Below are 15868 nucleotides of genomic sequence, written 5' to 3'. Positions count from 1 at the left end.
TTGTGCTGCTGACGGGTGATGATGAGCAGCAAAAGGCTCCCTGTGGAAGGTCAGTCCTGAATGTCCCAGAAACAGCTCTGCTATCTGCTGCCAACAGCAATGGTGTCACCAGAGCTGAGGTGGCAGCTCCACCGTGCGGCTGGCCCGACTCTGCACACCCAGCCTCCCGCCTGCCACGTCCTCGCTGTGCTTTTAGCAACGTTAATGGGATAAACCCGACCTGATTTCCACATATAGACAGGTACCGAGACCTAGTTCAGCTGAACCCTATGAAGACAGCCTGCTGCAAAGCCCTACATCACACCCCGTGCTTAAACCAGCACGGACCGGGCTTGGGCAGCAGATCAGATGTTCACATGGCACCTCCCAACAACAGTGCTCCGAGGATTGTGATGCTAAAAAAAGGGATGCTTAACAAGGTTGGCCTTAATTAAACCTCAGCTACTTCATCGCTGTAGTTTTGGTTTCTGTGCTTAGTCTTGCACTTTGCAGAAGGAGAGAGATGCTGAAATACTCCATGCAGGGCAAACACTCCATGCAGGGGAAACACTCCATTGGTGGATTTCAACGCAGCCTGGCCTGCCTTTTCCAGGGTAAGACAGACCTTCACCGAGACACTTGTGCCTTTTGCTTCTCTGCTCTGCCATGCTCAAGCCAAGCGGCCCGGGGTGCCGTCTCAGCAGGACTGGGAGCGACGCAGCCCTCCTACCACTGACTCGGCTGTACCAGGCAGGTGAGCAAAGGCTCAGAGCCTCACGGGGCTGCTGGTGATTCACTCGACGTTGAATCAAGTGGGTGTGTTGGTCTGATCATCCCCCATGGAGCTCAGCAGGTTTGCAGGGCTGGAAATGGGCTGTCTGGAGCCCCTGGGCAGGCTGCATGCACTCCCTACCCCCCCGCCCGGGAGCCAGGGCTCAGGGGCAGCTTGGTTTGCACTAGACAGAAGCGGGGTAACCAACACAACCCTCTGCAGGCTCCCCTGAAGGTGGGAAACAGCCCCAGAGCTGTATGTTGCTCATGGTGCAGTCAGGTATTGCAACAGACTGTAAATAAACCCAGCTATTTACCAGTGTGCATGAGGGCTTGCTTCTCCTGGGAGGAGCAGCAGGAGGGATTTGCTTCCCCCATTTGTTAATACTGTACAGCTCGAGTATGTATAAACTTCTCACGCCGATACGGAACAAAGCATGGCACCTGTTTGACACTGGGCTGATGTATGTTAAGAAATGCTCTTGGTGTCAACACTAAACTGGGTCAATAAATCTCTCTAAGCTCCCATCTGGTAGCTGTCTCTTGGATTTCGACATGTTCACTCTGATGGTAAGACAGAAGACCATGGAGGGCTCACAGGAGACTTAATGGAGTCGCTTCTGCTTTCTGCACCTCACAGGGGCTGATCTGCCGCAAGCAGGGATGCAATAAAAGAAGGACATGCATAGCCAGGGTGTAGTGAGGGCAAAGGGCATTGAGAAACACATCACAGGAGGGAAGGGAAGAAGAACTGTATCTCCAAAGGGGCATGGTGTGCTGGGTATTAATGCACGCACTCACCCTCCTGCCACATTCATAGAAATCCACTGGGATTTTCAATCCATACTGGCCAGGGAGAGGAGGCAGAAATGCAAGAGGCGCTATGAGACAGAAATACAAAGAGCCTCAGACCAAAAGAGCAGCCTCAGCTCTACTTATTCCTCTTTTCTGTTTCAGTCACAACTATTTGTTCCTCATTTCCAGTTGAGAGCAGGGCCTCAGCGTCAGCAGTGTCCAGAGAGGCCGGAGCCCCTCAGAAACCCTGTGTCCTCAGTCCGTCACAAAGCCAGGAGCTGGCTCTAGGAGACGGGTGACGATCCTCAGGGCAAAAGGGAGGGACTCATTCACCTCCCTCTGAAACCGCGTACTGGCCACATCTACAGGCGGTGTGAACACTAACTGAGCCGCACTTGGCATTTTCAGTAAGTTCATGAGTTCAGTTGCTCCAGTAAGGATGTCCTCAAGGTCCTCCTTGCAGTAAGCAGAGGTGATAGCAGGGCTCTGCACAAATGTCCTCATCTTGGACAGCAACACGGATGCTCTGCAGGAGAGAAGAACATGGACATCAGCTGGCAGGACCCTAAGAGCCAGCAAGGCTCCCACTTCAGCCTGTGTACTTTCCGTGTTGTTGGTGAACATCAGAGGCCACCCACCCCCTCCTGCTGATGCACAGTGTCAGTGAGCAGATGAAACCCACTTCCCCGAAATGTGCGCCTCCACAGCTTGCTTCCTCCAGCCTGTTTCAGTTTCAGGTTCCATCAGTTGGCATGCTTGATTATTTAACACCAGCAAACATCTGTGTTTGGACCCATGAGATCTGCACAGTTCAGCCCTTTGCCCTTCCCTGCCATCCCTCCTCACCTGGGGATCAGGTCCTGGCTGCGAGCTGCCAGCTTGGCCAGGGTGGCCATAAGGACACTGATGGCGCGGGGTGCGTAGCTGGGTGTGCTGGCCAGCAGTTGGATCTGGGTGATTTCAAACAGCGTGGCCTCTAGAGTCTCAAAGAATCGGTTGATCTGCTCCACAGTGCAGCGCTTGTCATAGGACACAGACATGTACTCTCCAATAGCCCAGACCTGAAGCGAAGGCAGATGAGCTCAGGGTAAAAAGAAGGGAAGAGGATGGAATATTTTTTAGGGAATGGCAAATCAGATTAGCTAATGCAAGGACAGAGGAGAGGAGGAAAGGGAAGGTGACAAACAGGTTGCACCGCAGTTGGAGCAACGTGTGCAGAAGCAGCCAGGCCCTGCTTACCATGTGGGTGAAGATGGGCTCCTTGTTCTGGATGTTGCTGACTGTCCCTGTGAACTCCAGAATCTCCTTGGACACTTCCAGGATGAGTGCAGGGCGCAGCTTGCAGAGCATCACCAGCTGTGAGCTCAGCACCCTGGAAGAGAGAGATGGGCAGAGCTCAGAGCAGGTGCAAGGTGGTCATGACCAAACCAAGAAGGTGCTGGCAGCACCCAGCCGCTGGCACAATGGCCGTACACTTGCGATGCTTCTAGAAGGGCTGAAGGTGCAGCTCCCATTTTGCACCCTCCAAAAATGCTCACCTGTACACCTCATCTCTAAACGCTGGGATCTCGTAGAGCTCATCACTCCTCTGCAGCAGCAGCACCACCAGCTGGTTTATCAGCTGTTCATCTGCAAACTGAGAAACAAGCCCTTGCTTTAGCAACATCATGGACTTCCAGCAGCCAAAACTCAAACTAACCAGCCAGGTGAGACGGCTGGCACAGAAAAAGGCTGACCGAGCAGGCAGCAGTGCACAGAGCAGGTATCAGGTGCTCATTCTGCTCTCACCCACAGCTGGCTGAGAGCAGTGTGCAGCCTGACACTCCACCATGGAGCTTTTCTGCTTCTCCCAATTTAGCAGCCAGCTCAGTGCTGCTTCATGCCAGTATTAGGCCACCTCACCCTGCCCTCATGCACCCCCCTGTTGAAGATGCAGTGTCTTAAAACTTTTGCTTCTATGACTGTTCTTCATATAACAGGAGACCCCTGCGGCATGACTGGGAGCCAAACTCCCCAAGGAGAGCCTACCTCTGCCACCACCCCGAAAAAGAGCTCCAGTAGGACAGGGACAGTCTCTGCACACTGCACGACCCTCGGGCTGCTGGCCAGGGATCCCAGCAGCTGCCGAAGCAGAATCAGCCTGTGGGCAACAGAAAAGTCACTGTGGAAGGCTTGTTCCCTGGCTGCTCGTCCCTATCCCCCAAAAGTCCTTTGAGTGTTTGGCAGATCTACCACAGGGGAGATCAAAACCACCACACCCCAGCTGAGAGTGGCTGTGCCGTTCCCAGTAACCCCAGTGCTGCCTCCCAGTGCTGGATGGCTGAACCAAACCCTTAGGGCAGTCTCCTACCTTTCCGGGGCATCCTCGTGAACAGAGTCGGTGCGGAGAAGATACTGGAACACGCTCTTGTAGAGAGGATGGTGAAAAGCTTCCAGACAAGTGGCCGGCACCACAGCTGGGTCACAGGCAGCCCTCTCGGAGGTAGGAAGAGCAGCTGACCTAACAAGAGACACACACAGAATGTCCTGTGTGATGGGCACGGGCCAGGGCATAGCTGGAATTCTGAACAATGAAACAACTCCCTTTCCACTGAAACAGGGACAGCAGGTTGATCTAACACAGTCCCTCTGGAAGCCAGAGAACCAGGATGACTGTAATTATGGGCTCAGACTCCCTGGGCTCAGGTAATAGTTGCAGAATTGCTTCTGTATCATTCCAGGGAAAGGGGAAAATGGAGCTCTGTATCCCTCAGTGACTGAAACCCACCAATATCTTGCCTCTAAGGTGACTCCCTTTTCTGAGAACTCCAGAAAGAGCTGCTAATGCCAGGGAAGACAAGGAAGAGCAGAGGTACGGCAGGAAGAGCCAGTCCTGTCCTACTCCATCTTTCTGGAGACTCACAGTTCCTAATGGCCTCAGGAAGGAACCTCTGTATGCCTCCAGGAGAACAAAGCCAGAAAAGAGGGGTAAGGGCAGGGAGAGAAGACCAGGTAGCCCACACTGTGCTGAGGTGGCAGATACTCCAGCATGTGGCAACAGTTCGGAGCTGGTATGGAGAAGGGAAGGACAACAGCTCCCTGAGGCCCAAAGAGAGTCTGGTACTAAAGTACAAGAGCTGGTCACCTTCTCTTCCCATGCACAGCACATCACTAAGAAAATCAGGCTGACATCTGTGCAGCTTTGTGCTAACCTGACTGTAGCAGATACCTCTTGCTCTGTGACAGCAGCAGCCAGAGGACAGCTGAGGCTCAGAGAAGCATGTATTAGGCTATGGTCAATGTCAAGACCCTGATTAGCAAGCGAGAGGAAAAGTAGGGAGCGTTACCTCAGCTGGATGTCCAGAGCTGCAGATAAACAGGGTAGGTCGAGCAGCAAATGGAAGATCTCAATGGCTGTGCCTGCATCCAGCAGAAATGGGAGAAGGTCCACAAACTCAGAGATCAGGGGTGGGCTGTTCCACGCCAGAAACTGCAAGGAACAAGCACAAAGTGCTGCACTATCCCTGCTACTCCACCACACACCCAGACAACTCCCACACTGTGACCAAAAGGGACAGGGAAGGGAAAGTCACTTCTGAAAAACAAAACCAGACAAGTCTGAGGGTTAGTTCTAAACCGGGGATGCTGCTGGAAGCTCAACACAGGCAGCTGGCAGCTCAGTCAGTGGCTGGAAAGCTGCAACTTGTTAAAAGTTTTCCAGAAACAAAGTGCTGTGTTCACTGCGCTTCCCAAACCACTGGCAGTAACACTAACACCTGCTTTTCTAACAGTACTTCTTGCCTATGCTCTCCCTAGCGTTGCCATGGAGGGACACGGAGGGCTCTAGGGTGCACGGGAGGGCAAACACAAGGGTCTGGGGCTCAGAAAGGAACGTGCAGCAGGTTCTGTCCTCTGCTGCTCCAGCAAGCTGTACCTTGAAGAGATTTGGGAAGCTCTGCCTGAATATGCCGGAGGCCTCAGTGAAGAGCCGGCTGTTTTCTTTGCAGAACTGGACAAATTCGAAGGCCAGGGATGGGTTGTGGAAGAGCTGAGCTGGGATATCAGTGAATAAGTGTTTGTAGATTGCTTCAGAGTCCTCAGTTGCTGTTTTGCCTGGAAGAACACAGCACACAGCTGAGCACAGCGCACCCCGCAGCCCTGCTAACACAAGCTCCAGGAGCTAAGCTAAATTTGGGTTATGTTTTTCTAAAGAGCACAGGACAGTCCAGCTCTTGGGTCTCCTGGAGTGAGATCACCCATCCCAGAGTACAGCCAAGGCTGAATTACCAAGTCTGGCAGTGAGCAGACTGCCAGGACAAAAGGATGCGCTGAGAGCACGCAAGACAAGATCATGGAGAAGGAGGCGAGAGCTGATGACTTACTGTGGTTCAGGAAGAACTGGGCAACGGGCAGCAATGCCCTGGCATAAGTGGCATCCCCACAGATTCTGCTGTGTAGGATTTTAAGGAAGGAGACTGTGCGGTACACGTAGGAGCAGTCCTGTTTGCAGATGATGTCCATGATCGCCACTGCCTCTATGAGACACTGCAGGAGAGCAGAGAGACAGATCAGAGTTGGGGAAGCCACAATTCCCTGAGCTTCAGCTCCACCTCTGTGTACTTACAGCTTTCTGCAGATCTCCATCATCCTTCTTCAGGGGTCCTGCCACAGAAGGGAGTCCAGGTTAAACTCTGAGTCCAAACAGGAACATTAGGCTGTCAGTTTGAGCACTAACCCAGATTTCAGGACAGGTGGGAATGCACTGATCCCGATTTCAGGCTAATGAGAACCAAGTTCCACAGTTCCCCCCCAAAAATCAAGGGTAGGAGCTAGAACATGGCCATTGCCTCCAAATCCCTCCCAATACCCCAGCTTAGGGCTGGCCAATGATCTGCACCAGTAGCTGCAACTGGTCCCATGTCTAGAGCCTGACTGCACTCTAGAGCCTGAGATCCCAGTCCAAAGCCGCACTGAACCAGAAACATGTTCAAGACCACCATCAAGAGTGCTCTAAGGAGGGTTTGTGGCAACACTTATGCCTGTTGCTCTGCTCAATAAGCCGCTGGCAGTACTCGAAGGCTTTCTCCCGCAGATAGTCCTTTGAGGGAAGCAGGCGATTAGATGTGGAGGTAGTAGAGACCATGGACGTAACAGACTTGTCCATTCCCGAATCATCTCCTGCAGAATGAAGGTTACCACGCGTCAGCTCATGTCACGGGCAGCGTAACCCAGGTGCCCTGCGAAGAAAAGGAGGCTGGGGGAAGAAGGGAGTGTTACAAGAACACTAAGGAGTTGCGGTTTCCTACCGCCACACCTTTTTTCTCAGGGACCCACTGAATGAATAATTCGTCATGGAATGGTCAGTAAGAATCAGTCAGGAGGTTGTGTGAAATTTCTTCCCAAAGTTCCACTGTTCCTAGTCCAAGAGCTCTGAGCTCTTGCCCATATTCCTGCCACCTAATCATCTCAGAGCACACACTCCTCTTGGGTGTGAAGCCCTTCAGTTTGTACCTGAATTAGGGGTCTTCAACCCTCTGCCCCCATAGCAGAGCAGCCAGTTTCGCAGCATGGAGAAGGCTTGAACATTGAGCCACTGGTCCTGTGTGTGGTACTGACCCACAGAGAGCACTGTGAAGAAGTCTGTGGCAATGGCACCATCCACCTCTGTGACAGGGCCAGGCTGGGAGAAAAGATGCAGCAGGTCAGATCCCCAGGGAGAGGCTAAGTGAGAAGGCAAGAAAAACTCCTCTCAGCCCGTGAAGACAAGCAGCCTTCATTTATACGTACTATGGGGAGTGCAGGGAGGCAGTTATCCAGAGCGAGAAAAGGCAACTGTGTTGGATTCTTTTGCCCAGCTGAAACACCCCAAATATTTCCCTTCCTTCTCACACAAGCCTCATTTGAAATCAGCTTTTACTTTGAGGTCCATGGTCACCAAAAGACTCTCCCCTCAAAACTACTTCATGGATCAAAGTTCTGGCTCTAGAGCAGAACTTCTATGTCTTGAAGCTATAAATCCCCCTACTTTGATCTCCTACATGTCTTGGCCACTTACTCAACAAAAAGTGCCAAAGAACAGCAGCCCTTTTAGGTCAAAATTTCCCAAAAGAAGCTGATTTTGTGAAACCAAAAGGTAACTGATTAACAAATGCCCCTGTAAGATGATCATGGCAACTCAGCACTCACCTGTTTGGTCCTGGGATAGGAGAAGAAGCCTCCAGAGGGTTGAGCGACTCCTTGCTGAATGCTCGCGTACCTCAGCCAGTCGGCCATCTTTCTACTGACGACATTGGTCTGTTCTGTACAAGGGAAGTCACAGGCTCATTGCTAGACCAGGCAGAGAAACAATCTCTGGGTGATGGTTTCAAACTAAAGGAGGGAGATTCAGGATAGTCATGAGGAAGAAATTACTTACACTGAGGGTGGTGAGAGCCTGGCCCAGGCTGCCCAGAGAGGTGGTGGATGAACCATCCCTGGAGACATCCCAGGCCAGGCTGGACGGGGCTCTGAGCAACCTGAGCTGGTGAAGATGTCCCTGCTCATGGCAGGGCGGCACTGAGGGAGCTGGGAAGGTCCCTTCAACCCAAACTATTCTATGATTCTCTGCAACACAACCCTGCTGCCCCTCAGCTGCTGTGCTTTTCCTCCAGCCTAGATCACTGTCTCTCTGATCCAGCAGTCAGCAAATTGTTTCCCCAAGGTGGATGCCCTGTGCTCCTCCTCATACCACTTCAAAGTCCAGGATCGCTCACACTTATTTCAGAGCTCCCCGTCCTTTTCTCATTCTTAGCCACTGGGTCAGTCTCATTATTGTTTTGCCCCTCTCCTCAGTCAGGGAGTACGTGCTAGGACCAAGGACTTCTGGTACCAGCTCAGTCCAGAGGTCCTTGTTCCTTTGTCTCCATCCACAGCTGCTGTCAGGAGGAAGGTGCAAAAACACCGTCGTATCTATTCAGGCAGTGAGTGGCTTCAGCTCGACAGACATAAATCCCTCACAGAGAACAGGCAGAAGCCAAGGCAGGTAATCCTGCCCGCGCAGCCAGCCTGTACACCCTGGCCCCGCGTCCTCCCCAGAGCTTTAGACTGCACGACAAACCTTGCAGGAAACTCACAGAAACAGACTCTTGCTCGCAACACAGCTCCTTCCCATTTTAAGCCTGGAATGCTCTCGTTTTACTCACTGCTGCCCATACAGTTCTGACTCTCTTATAAAGAGATTTCACACTCCTCCTGCAATAGGAGACATGTTACCGTGATACAAACCCACACAGAATGGAGACTCTGGCCTCCAAAAGGGGCCAAAGCAGCTGAAGGCCCAGTCCCATTTTTGAGTGGTGGAATGCTCTCTTGTCCAATAAGTTTATGTTCTTTTAACAACAGTTTCCAAGCCCTGCTCTGAGCCAAAGCCTTCAGAGAACCTTCTGATCACTACACAGATCACAGCCAGACCGTAACCTCAGGCCTGCCTATATATTTACCTTCAGTTAGTGATTCTGGTGAAAGACTGATGACATTTGAGAGGACAGGAAGAAGGTACCGAGCACTTCGACCCTCAGGCAGTCTTCTTTCAAGCACTTGCACAATACGCTGCCCCACGGCAGACAGTTCAGCCTTCTTATTTCCCTTAAAAACAAAGCAGAGGTAAAGCTAGGATAATCTACTAATGCTAGGGATCAATATCATACAAACTATTCCATCAGGCATAACACCAATGTAAAACACAAAAAGCCTCACAGCACAGGATGTTTTACCACATCTCACAGAGATTTTCTGCGATGTGAATTCAGAGATGCCAGGAGGGGAAGAGCAAACATAACTCACAACATAAATTAAACATTAAAAAGTTGCCATTTTTTCCTACACAGAGTAAAATAATTAAGTTCCTTAAGTGAACATGGAAATGCTGCTTTTTTCCTAGATACTTTCAATTGATTTTCACTTCCCCTGAGCTCAGTAAACAGGGAACAATCAGAAAGCAAATCCATCTTGACAGGGGAAGATTTCTGACTTGACAGGTCACTTACCTGAGCCAAAAGGACAGAGGATACCAGGCTCAAGAGCTTTGCATCTTGAATCTCATCACAGGAGAGGATCAGGTCATTGCAAGGCGACATCTCTCTCAGGATGGCAGCACATAACATCTGAATCTGCTCAGGGCTCTTGGATGAACAGAGCACTTTCTGGAGCTGTTCCACAAACTTGCCATCTAGCCTGCAAGAGTCACAGTAAAGCATCACTGCAAGGCAAGGAAACATTCAGAGACTTATTTGCTGCATGTTCTTGATCTTGGGATGATCTCCCTTGACAGTGATCCTGACTAACGCCATCTTACCATCTCCACTTCTGAATTTTGCTCCTTAGCGCAGCTTGAAAGCGTGTTCAGTGACGCAAACGCTCATTACCCTCAGTGCCAAAGGAGGCAGGCACCTTCCGCTTAGCAATGGGGGGGAAAAGCAAAGAGGGGCTTTACATTTATATCATAGAATGGTTTGGGTTGGAAGTGGCCTTAAAGATCACCTCGTTCCATCCCCCTGCCATGGGCAGGGACATTTTCCACCAGATCAGGTTGGTCCAAGCCCCGTCCAACCTGACCTTGAACCCTTCCAGGGATGGGGCATCCACAGCTGCGCTGGGCAGCCTGTTCCAGGGCCTCACTGCCCTTGTGGGGAAGAATTTCATCCTTATATTTCACCTAAGTCTCCCCTCCTTCAGTTTAAAGCCATCAACCCTTGTCCTACCGAGCCCAATGTTTCCAAAACACTGTGTTTTTTTTTAAAAGTACTAAACCCCTCGCCCCCTCTATTTGTCAAGAAAGCAACACGTTTCTGGTTTCGAACACCGGCGGGACAGCGTGGCACTCACCCGCGGGGGTACCTGCTGGCGGCCAGGGTGAGGTGCAGCCTCTGCAGCCCGCTCACCGCCTCGGGGCTCCGCTCCGGGCCCTGCAGGGCGGCGGCGACGCGGGCGGCGAACCGGCGCAGCTCCTCGGCCTGGACCTCCCTGCGGGGACAGCGAGTTAATCCCTGGCTCTCCTCGGGAGCCCCGGGGCTGCACTCACCACCCCCTCAGTGCCCCAGCCCCGCGGTACCTCGCCTGCTTGAGGAAACTCTCGGCCGCCGCCGTGAACATGCCGGACGCTCAACGACTCGCGCCTTTCCGCCCCGGTACGCGGCCAAAGCGGCCCCCCAGGAGCGGGCGGTCCGGCAGGGGCGGCTCCGGGGGAACGCGGCTGCTGCTGCACGAAGGTTCCGGGCGGGGCTGGTTGGGGTGAAGCTGGGCCGGGTCCTGCTCGCGGGGAGGAGGGAAGAAGGGGAAAGGGCAAAAATCCTCCTTCATGGATTATTTCGAGATGCTGCTATTGTTCTCCACCTCAGGAGTCCGAGGTGAAGCCTGGCATGGAGGAGAACGGCTCTGGGGACTCAGACATCACGGCAAGACTTTGGGTTTTTAAGAGCGTGATGATAAAAAAATGCCATATTAGTCTTTCCTGCAATCTGTTCAAAAAAATGATGCTTCCCCAAAAGGGCAAGAGATGTTAAAAACAGTTGCTCAGTCTTCAGAGCTTCTAAAAGGTTAAAAAGGCACTAATTAACATCTCCCCGTGAGAAACGTCCCTCCCGACTGCTCATAAGCCTGAAGCTCTCGCTGCCGCGCTGAGCATCACCCAACGGGGAGGAAAAGAAGTCATGGGATGGGGCTCGGTGCTTTCCCTTTGGTATGTCTCTGCCCAAAAAAAGGGTTCTGGCTGCCTATCTTTGCTATACTGCGTACAATTTAATCATTTCTTTTTAAACAAGTTTGTGAAATACAGCTAATTTACATCAACTGAGGTTTTAAAAGATAGTCCTATTCAATTTTGAGGCTCAGAATGACTTTGTTAAGTGAAAATAAACCCTGAACTTAAGTTGTAGCTCTGCCAGGAGGAAAACCCTAACTGTAAGGCAGCTGGATAAAGAACTATTTCCTGACCTCATGTGCTTAAATGAAACAATTATAATTTACAGTAAAATACACTCAATTTATCTTTCAAAACAATGTTTCACTTCATGACAAAACAAAAGCTAGAGCTGGAGGAATAGTTTAAAATCCCCAAGGGAAGCATGATGCATCTCAAACACACACACATACAGATGTTCACTCTGAACATCTGTACGAATAACTGACAAGAGATCAAAACCAGGGTATCTGTGAACTCTGAAACAGTGCAAGGTGTCCAGACATTTACCTCCCTCCTATAGTATTTAATGAAAATAATAAAAGAAAAAGAAAAACCCTAAACCACTCTGTTCGCTCACATTGTGAGCAGGGTAGATTGTGCAACAACCCCCCCATGACAGGATAAAAATGGATAAAAAGTATTACCTATTAATTCATTAATTGTATAATTAAACAAATAATTATTACTAATCATTATTAATAACAATAATAATTATTAATAATTACATATAGTTAGTAATAATTATTATTAATAATACTATTAATACTAATAATAATTTTATCCTGTTGGAACGGTAAAAATCTGTCACTCAAAAGCAGCCAAGCAATTACAGGGTATTTTCTCTTTCATATATAATTTTATTTCTGGTTATAGAAACAAATGCTAAGAGGAGAAGCAACATTCCCCAACCACATACATCAAATTAAGGTAACAGAACAGTTAAAATAAATGAAAAAAAAAAATAGTAGAAATTTAAAACTTTGTTATAGCTTTAAAATATTAACGTTCTTGATACATTAGAAATCACATTCAGACCTCAAATCACTTAAAAAAAAAATGTATGGCTCCATATTAAAAAAACAAAACAAAATAAAACAACCAGCACAAAACCACTGTATGTCATTGGATGTGGAAATGCAAGTCCTGCTCCTCGGACGCTTGGATTTGCCGTCTCCTCCGGCGAGCTCCAGCCCAGGAAGCGAAGCAGCGCTGCCCCGCGGGCAGGTAGAGGAGATGAGCGTCACATCCACTGCCCCAGACAGAGCGTTTCCCCCCTTGGGATCCACGCCTGCTTTTTGGAAAGCACTGATCACGAAAACAAGTCACGAGAAATACAAAATACTTTTGATGTCAGCTGTAAAAGAACCACGAAAACCGAGAACATCTGGCTGGAGGTGCCTTGTACAGGCAACGCCAGGAACTGAAATGCAAGCATGGCTTTAGTTCCCCCATCCATCCCCATTCAAATTAAGTGCCAAATTTAGGTGAAAGGGGTAAAGCTCCCCCGGATCTCTGCAGAAAAAAACCACTTCGTTGAGCCACTGAGGTATTGCAGGTCCTCATCTCACCGTGGCCTTCCCCTAAGGACCCAGCGGGGATGCAAACGGGCAGAACAGGGGGAGCCTCAGATTTTTATATATATATATATATATTTTTAAAGCAAATATTCAGAGTTGGATCTGAATTTCCAGCTTTACCATCCTTGCTCATCTACAGCTTCTGATTTATCCCTAAACACCTTTTTAACAGTCCTTTGGCTAACAGTCCTTTAGATAGCCACAGAATCCTAAAATGCTCTTTTTGGCTCTGCGGAGTTCGGCTGCCAGGCTGGACAAGGCCAGTCTCATCGCAGCACAAACCCAGAACAATATACAGCGTCGTAAGATTTGTGTATTTTAAAGCCATTCTGTTTTCCATATCAGTACATTTGAATGAGATTTTTTGTTTTTTACATTCTCCGCTTTCTCTTCCATTAAAACAAAGAGATCTTACAAACGACAATACTCTGGTTCCTTCCCTCCACTTCGAGTCCATTTGGGTGAGAAGGAAGAAAAAGGAAAGTGAGTTTACAGCAATTAATTTGCTACAGAGCAAACTTGCCTACGTAGCAGCCCGTCCACCCCAAAGAGTGGCACATACATCAGCAGAACGTGAGGAGGTTCCGCACCAGGCTTTTAGCAGCAAAGCAGTGAAAGAGAAGGAAAACTCACTTGTTTTTGCTCCATTTAAATCTCATTTTTCTTTCATGAACAGACATTTCCCCTCAACATTGCCCTTAGCTTTAAGGAAGGCTGTTTCAGACTGATATAGGTGAAACTGAGGTGGGGTAGGATGAGGACAGAAAGGTCCGGATCATGGCAAAGGTGCATCACCCAGCTTGGCAGCAGACATGAAGAAATAACTCAATACTAGGGGAAGGCTGGTTTTCACCAGGGCTGTTTTCTGCTGAGGATGAAAGCTCTTTTCTTCCACTCCTCCTATTCTGATTATGCTTCTTAGCATCAATCCTCTCCTCCCTTCAGCATCAAAGCCCAACCACCGGACAGTGAGCGGAAAGCGCGGTGAAGCATTCACCCAGGTCCTACAGAAAAAGGAGTTTCTATCCGGAAAGAGCAGTGAGGGTTAGGAAGCCAAGTACCACCTGCTTTTAAGATTCATTCTCAAAAGGCTCAAGTGGGTCAAAACACACACTTCTGTGAATTCAGTGATCCTTGTGGAGTTAAACCATGACCGAAACGTGGCCGGATTGGTAAAATTGACTCCTGGTGAATGGGAACATTAGAAAAACTCTTAGGTGTTTGTTTTTAAGGGGATGTATACACCTCACACCCCATGAAGACATAGAAGTATCTCAAAAGGAGAATAATCCCACTACAGAGGAAAAGAAACTATTTCATATTGCCCCTGTGTTAGCTCAGCCACCTGACAGACAGACAAGGAGGAATTCCTCAACCTCACAGCATCCTCACGGGCTCTCCATTCATTTCCTCTGTTAGAAATAAGGTCCTATTACTTACAGACCAGAACTCCCTGATACCGCATCTAGAGATAATTCGAGCCAAGAAAGGTTTCCAGCTTTCATTAGTGCCATTTGGCGGATTTTTCTTGCCAGAAAAGCAGCACAGGCCAGGGCTGCGGAAAGCACGACGAAGACACAAGCCAAGAAAGTACCAAGTCACCTCTTCTGCTCTGTGAGAGGAAGGAAAACAAGCATCAAAGTAAAGCTGCTTCTACCAGCTGCCCGTATTTGTTAAAAATACAGGTACATCGCTCTTTAGAATCAGTGCCTGGTGCAGGAATTTACCAACATACTGTATAAAAGTCTGTGTAAAGTACCTTTGAAGAGAAAGAAATAGTCATGGACCATTTATATATCTATATTTACACATGCACTCACACACACATTAATAAATATAAATTTTATGTTTACAGAGATCTAATTTAATATTCTCTGAAAAAAAAAAAATATTTAAAGGGTTTTTCTTCCTTAGCTGCCACTCATGAATTGTCAATTGTTTCTTCTGCCTTGAGAGCGAAGGGGGAGACTTGGTACAACTACCCTCAGGCTCTGAAAGTTAAAGTGACACGTAAGGAGAGGACCAGCCATACATTCCGAAGGGTTTTCATTCAGTGTTGGTAAATTGAAAAGGTATCAAAAGAATTTTCTGAACATATAAATACAAAGGTTAAAAGTCGATCAAAAATTTGGAATTTAAATATAGTGCTCCAAGAAAAACGAGTATTTTTCAAAATGTCTTGCTCAGGCCAAAGTAAAATGCTCACTGTGGTTATTATTGCCCTGTGAAAGACAACCTAAGAGACAAAGCCCACCATCACAGCTAGGCATTTTCCACTCATTATTACAGATGCATATATCCACACCTATACGCACAAAGACACGTGCTGTCCTGCAAATAACCCACCTAGCAGAGAGAGTTTGCTGAGCTATTTTAACTAATCACAGCCAGGCAGCCGCAGAGAGAGGTTGGTCTAGCCTAAGTCACACCTACGGTTTGGTCAGGTCCAGATTGAAATGCAAGGCAGCATCACTTCCCACTCCCATCAGTTCCAGCAAGCCAGATGACCTTGTAGTGTAACTGTTTTCTGCAGCACAGCTGGCTCCACTGTCAGCTACACTTCCCGACAGTAGTGTTTGCTATGGTAGTACTAGCAGCTTTGGCACAATTTTTGACCCAGAAGGAAACAAGAAGTTACAAGACTGACCAATCTGTTGGATAACTGCAACCTAACGCATAGATTCTCACCAGACGCAGACCTTCAAGCAATGGCATTCAATTAAGAGTTGGATTAAAGAACTCCGGAGCTGACAGAAATAACTACGAATCAAGGGGAAAAGCTGCGATGGGGAGCAGAAACAGGAGCTGCCCAAGAGACTGGCTGGCAGCATTTGCAAAATCAAAAGCTCAGTGTGCAGAAAAGGCAAAATGATGAAGCTAGTCATGGTCCTTTGGAGGTTCATTTCTAATGCCCAACTTCACTAGCAGCAGGACTTCAAAACCTGAAAGATTTTGCATCGAGGATGAAATTCAAGCTAAGCTCCATATTGCATCAAAAGTATTGTTTGAGAATGTAAAGCACAAGTATTTTTAAAAGTGATCAGGATCC

The 15868-nt window shown here is 48.8% G+C and overlaps 1 protein-coding gene across 1 annotated transcript; it reads right to left on the bottom strand.

Moving 5' to 3' along the window:
* Positions 1 to 1520: 1520 nt before the first annotated feature.
* Positions 1521 to 10713, bottom strand: AP5Z1 (adaptor related protein complex 5 subunit zeta 1). Its single transcript, XM_080354130.1, is given in 17 exon segments — positions 1521 to 2071; positions 2392 to 2606; positions 2785 to 2917; positions 3084 to 3181; positions 3574 to 3685; positions 3896 to 4045; positions 4872 to 5014; positions 5459 to 5637; positions 5907 to 6069; positions 6149 to 6184; positions 6557 to 6702; positions 7036 to 7204; positions 7711 to 7823; positions 9003 to 9147; positions 9549 to 9735; positions 10387 to 10524; positions 10613 to 10713. Coding segments are annotated over 17 exon segments (2439 nt in total). The 5' UTR covers positions 10654 to 10713; the 3' UTR covers positions 1521 to 1800.
* Positions 10714 to 15868: the final 5155 nt, after the last annotated feature.

The sequence above is a fragment of the Nesoenas mayeri genome, assembly GCF_963082525.1.
Source record: "Nesoenas mayeri genome assembly, chromosome: 15".
Taxonomy (NCBI): domain Eukaryota; kingdom Metazoa; phylum Chordata; class Aves; order Columbiformes; family Columbidae; genus Nesoenas; species Nesoenas mayeri.
Note: the sequence above shows the minus strand (reverse complement) of the source record. Positions and strands in the feature narration are given on the sequence as shown.